This window comes from Auxenochlorella protothecoides, assembly GCF_000733215.1.
Source record: "Auxenochlorella protothecoides strain 0710 unplaced genomic scaffold scaffold64, whole genome shotgun sequence".
NCBI classification, from domain to species: domain Eukaryota; kingdom Viridiplantae; phylum Chlorophyta; class Trebouxiophyceae; order Chlorellales; family Chlorellaceae; genus Auxenochlorella; species Auxenochlorella protothecoides.
In genome coordinates, this window is record NW_011934482.1 from 175,393 (window position 1) to 179,957 (window position 4,565).

At 61.4% G+C, this 4,565-nt stretch overlaps 4 protein-coding genes across 4 annotated transcripts in view; all 4 read right to left on the reverse strand.

Annotated features, from left to right (window-relative positions):
- The window catches only part of F751_5514 (Protein arginine N-methyltransferase 7), a gene marked incomplete at both ends in the record, with an annotated part of 6,922 nt that extends 6,364 nt beyond the window's left edge, over positions 1-558 (reverse strand). Inside the window, one exon of the mRNA XM_011403909.1 lies at positions 436-558. Coding sequence (XP_011402211.1) covers positions 436-558 — 123 coding nt within the window. The remainder of the gene's footprint in view (positions 1-435) is intronic.
- A 603-nt stretch (positions 559-1,161) lies between these two features.
- On the reverse strand, positions 1,162-3,594 carry F751_5515 (O-glucosyltransferase rumi; the record flags this gene model as incomplete). Its single annotated transcript, XM_011403910.1, has 8 exons — positions 1,162-1,251; positions 1,418-1,521; positions 1,763-1,921; positions 2,141-2,349; positions 2,443-2,599; positions 2,927-3,047; positions 3,200-3,265; positions 3,451-3,594. 8 exons carry the CDS (start codon positions 3,592-3,594, stop codon positions 1,162-1,164), a joined length of 1,050 nt encoding a protein of 349 aa, XP_011402212.1.
- Positions 3,595-3,673: 79 nt separating this feature from the next.
- On the reverse strand, positions 3,674-3,946 carry F751_5516 (hypothetical protein; the record flags this gene model as incomplete). Its single annotated transcript, XM_011403911.1, has 1 exon — positions 3,674-3,946. The coding sequence occupies one exon, from the start codon at positions 3,944-3,946 to the stop codon at positions 3,674-3,676; it is 273 nt and encodes a 90-aa protein (XP_011402213.1).
- Positions 3,947-4,350: 404 nt separating this feature from the next.
- The window catches only part of F751_5517 (O-glucosyltransferase rumi), a gene marked incomplete at both ends in the record, with an annotated part of 5,417 nt that continues 5,202 nt past the window's right edge, over positions 4,351-4,565 (reverse strand). The window contains one exon of the mRNA XM_011403912.1: positions 4,351-4,461. Coding sequence (XP_011402214.1) covers positions 4,351-4,461 — 111 coding nt within the window. The remainder of the gene's footprint in view (positions 4,462-4,565) is intronic.

The following is a 4,565-nucleotide window of genomic DNA, read 5'->3' on the forward strand; positions in this document are numbered from 1 at the left end:
GAAGGGAGGCCTCGGCCAGACTCCTACCACGCCTGGCGTGCTCCAGGGCCAGGTCCCAGAGCTCCAGATCTAGTGCAGCACCCGATGCATTCCCATGCACCGTGTGCATCTCTGGGTGGGTCAGGTTGCCGGCACGGGCCTTGGCAAAGAGTGCCAGCCAGATCCCCAGGGCGCGTGGGGTGTCTCCAGCTTTGCGCGCCGCAGCAGCTCGAGAATTGATATCCTGCAGCTTCAATGACATGATCAGCGGATCCGCAGCAGCCTGAGCTTGGGCAGCAAGGATCGCCCGGCGTACCTGGGGCGGGGAGCATGTCGAAGATGGTGTGACCGGGGTTGACTTCTCCCAAGGAAGTCAGAACTCTCATCGAATAAGGGCATGCAGATTTCGAATGCTGCAATGTATCCCGGTGCATGTTACATTCCCTCGACTCGCACCAATTCCTGCTCCTCGTTTTCAAAAGTGGGCTCGCCATCACCGGCCCAGCCCGACTCAGCCTTGACAGCAACATCACGGCTGTGCTCGGGATGGGGCATGTTGGAGGGTATTTGCACTCCCATTTGGGTGAACCACGCGATCAGGAAGGCAAACAGTTGCTCCGGGTGCGAGGTTCAGCAGCCCTTGGTCACTAGTTTGACTTGGAGAGAACCCATTGTCGTGTCTCAATCAGATGATCACATCCAACTTGGGTGCATCACTGCAATTGCATTGCATCCGTGGTGGCATAAGCGGGTCTAGCGTGCCAGGGTATCCATGAGATGCACCGAATTGCAGCCATGCCCCCCGCGTTGACTTGCCTGACGTGGCAGTGGAGCAAGCCACCACCTCGGACCCCTGTTCTTCCACCCCCTTCCAGTGCGGGACCACAAACCTGCTGTCCAAGGCTCTCACCCCAAACAAAGACTTTAATGATCCTGTCTGGCAATGCACACCACATTGCATCCCATGTGGAGTGCTGGGGTTTTACAAGGCCTTTACTTGGGCCTGATCGTGCAGTGGGTCTATGTTCATTAGGAGTACGGGGGAAGAGTCGAGAATGACCACGAGCCACCTCATCGGCGCAAACAGCACTGCACGCACACATCAATAAGCGCAACTTGAACTGGACCACCCAAATCATCTGATAAGTGCTTGTAAGCAGAGATCAGAGGGATGAGCGTCCCTCATCGTGAGGGGTCCTCTATGTCAGGGAACTCGTGAAAGTATAACTCCGAGTATCGCTTGATGGCCTGGAACCAGTAACATGAGAGGCCCTGCGATGTGGGAGAGCAGGCAGTTGCTCGACGAAATGATGATACAGACTGGCGCTGAGAAGCTGACAATCTCTCAAGCCCTGGTGGATGTCAAAATCTTGGTCCCTCCAAGTGCAACATGACCCACACCCCTGCGACGCACGCCACCCGGACACCAACCCCACACCTCCTCTTGCAGATTCTTGAGGATCCATTCTTTCCCCGCCTTTGCGACTGCAGGAGCTTCTGCCTTGCCTTCACTCTCCTGCACTGCCTTCTTCAGGATGGGCCCTGCACAAGGCAGGTGGGTCACCAGGAGGGTGGTGGAGTAGGGCAGAGTGAAATTACTCGATGTCTTGCAGCGCCCACGGCTGGAGCTTGGTCATGCCTTGCACTGTGCAGTTTAGTGCCTGGAGCTTCTGGATCAATCCCTGCATGGACAGGCCTTGTCCAGAGACCATGAGCTGATCGCATTGTCCCCTCCGTCTTTCCCCCCCCTCCTCGTTTCGGTCCCCAGCGTCAGGCCCCTCACCCATCTCCTTGATGTACTTTTCCGCGTCGCCGCCCTCGTGCTCGTAGGGGGGCAGGGCCACGTAGTGGACCCCCGGCAGCAGTCCCGGCTCGTAAAACTCCACCCACTTGGACTGCACCTTGAACACCAGCGATTCACACGCCAGCCGGTACTTGAGCGCTGGCACGGGGGGGAACGGGGGATGGTGTGTTGGGGCTTGGGATTCAGGGTAAGAGAGGATCAGAAGGGAAGAGGAGGGGGCTCGACATGGCCCAGGCTCACTCGCACGGTGCAGGATGCAGGGTGTGACATGGGAGACAGCCGAGTGGCGGTGTGGCGAGTGTACTCCCCTGCGCACCGCGCCCTCCACAACCAAACTCACACCCGCCGGCTCCCCACCTGCAGAGTAGCTGAAGCCCGCCGTGTGCAGGAGATACTTGTTGTTGCACCAGGCGTCCACCCACTGAAACTGGTTGCCGGATGTCGCCACGAACTTTGTGTCCCCCACGTCCACTGCCACGCCCAGAGTCTCCAGGTCAGTCTTGTTCCCTGCCAGCGCTGCCAGGGCCGGCATGAGGCTGCGCCGTGGCCCCACGCCCCAGTGCCCCCTGCGTGCAGGGAAAGGGGGACCATCGATCTTGAGTTCGCCTCCTCGCCCGCCCCAGCCCAAGCACCACGCCACCACACACACACGCACACACCTGCTGAACAGCGTGTTGGTCCGCGCTTTCCAGCCCACCATGCCGGCACGTTGATCCAGCAGCCCGCTCATGTTGTACCAGGAGGAGTTGGTGTATCGCGTCTCCGGGTAACACTTGAAGGTGAAGTCCGGGACGGGGATGTCCTTGCAGCCCTCCTCTGCGGCGGGGCGTGGCAGGGGATGGGGAGTGAGGCAAGGCCATTTGACCCCAGGAGGCTGGACTCACATGCGCCACGCACAGCCCCTACTGGCGGGACGGTGCCACCGGGAGGCACGCTGCCGCGCCAGGCGAGCCCTTGCGCTCTGCGACGGCGCCTCCCGTCCCCCACCCACGCCGGGGCACGCTCCAGCCCACCCGGGTCGCCCCTGGGGCGCGGCCGGCCCCCCGTGACCGACGCGAGGCACACATGCACTCACAGAGGGCATGGCACGGCAGGGTGCCGCCTGGGCCCCCACCCACCCTCCCCCCCTTGCCGGGCACGCACCCCAGACCATGGAGAAGGCCGGCAGCCTGATGTTCCGGCCAGTGATGGGGAAGTCCTCGGTCTCCACCACCAGGCGAAGGTCCCGCGTCCCGAGCAGGTCCTGCAGCGCGGTGTTGTGGCGCTGCGGGGAGGAAAGAGCGGAGTGTGGGTGGATGAACCCAGCGCGCAGCCCAGCCCATGCCCTCGCAGGAGACAAGCACACCCACCCCCACCCGGCCCACGCGCTCCAGCGCTGGCCTCCCTGCCTGCGCCAAACCGTCGGCCCAGTCTGACCTCCACTGCATCCTCCAGCACTGCCAGGATGCAGGGCCGCTTGTGCTCGGCATTCGGCCTCGACGTCTGTGGTGGGAGGGCGAGATAGAGGCGTGAGCCTGGCAAGGTGCATGGCTGGACTGAAACGATCGTCCTGCAGGAGGGTACCAGCTTTCGTCATTCCCTGCACGTCCTCTTCACAAGCCCATACACCCTCCCCCCCCCCCCTACCCCCAACAAAAAAAAGCATTACCCCAGGTCCCATGCCTCACATTCACGATCCTCATCTCCACTCTGTCCAGAGTGTCGTTGTACCTCAGGGACACCTCGTCGTGCCCGGGGTGCCAGGTGCCCCACAAGATGTTGTGCATGGCCTCTATGGACTCGGCCGAGCTCTGTCTCAGGCTCCCTGTCATGGCCCTGGGTGCCGCAAAGAACTTCTCCAGAGCTGCGTCCACCCAGGGAAACGTCTGGAGGCACGCATCGCCGACCAGGCTAGGGGGGGCCTGTGGGGAGTGGCCGTCGGAGTCTGTCAGCGTAGGAGGTCATAGCTGCTGCTGTGTCCGGCCGGCTGGTGCCCCACCCGGGATCTGCGCCCTTCGATGCCACCTGCACCGAAGGCTCGAGGAGCGAAGGACCTTCGACATGGCCTAATGATGCCCTAATGTACTCCTTGCTCCTAGAATCCCTCAGGGGAAGCGCCAACGAGGCAATCAAGAGTATGGCCAAGCCCACCACCACGGCGATTTTCACGGGCCCACACGTCATTACGGAGGAGGACTCCGCCCATACACTTCTCCTCGCTCATTAGCAGTCGGCAGTAACAGATGACCGAACTAGGTGGGCCTGCCACCTAGTGCGGATCGCTGAACTGTCCCAGAATCACGGTCGTCGATGCTGGGTCCCCGAAGTACGAGCCCCCCGGTCGTCCCGGCGGGAGCTTCATCCGAGCCCTTCGATCGACAGCCATGCACAATACTTCGGGACACCCATATCAAGTTACTTTCAAGCTCATGAAGGTATATGGAGCATCTGGTTGGGGTATTTTGGTTGTGGGGTACGGTGCCGAGCCGCGTGCGGGCTGCTCCGGTACATGGGGTCCTCCTTACAAAACAGATGAGGATTCACTGGTGCACCGCCCTGGTGCTGGCCACACGCATCCAGGGCCAGTCTCAAGCATCGTCTTGCGCTGCAACCTCGGCTTTCTCCGCCTCCTCCCCTCGCGGATCAAAGTAGATCTCCGCATACCGCTTGATAGCCGCATACCAATAACAGGACAAGCCCTGTGGGTGGTGGTTGGGGGGGGGGATGAATGCCACAATCCTAGGTCATGTCGATCAAGAGACCCCTCCGTAAGCTTTCCGTCCCCTGGCGTGGGGGGGGGGGG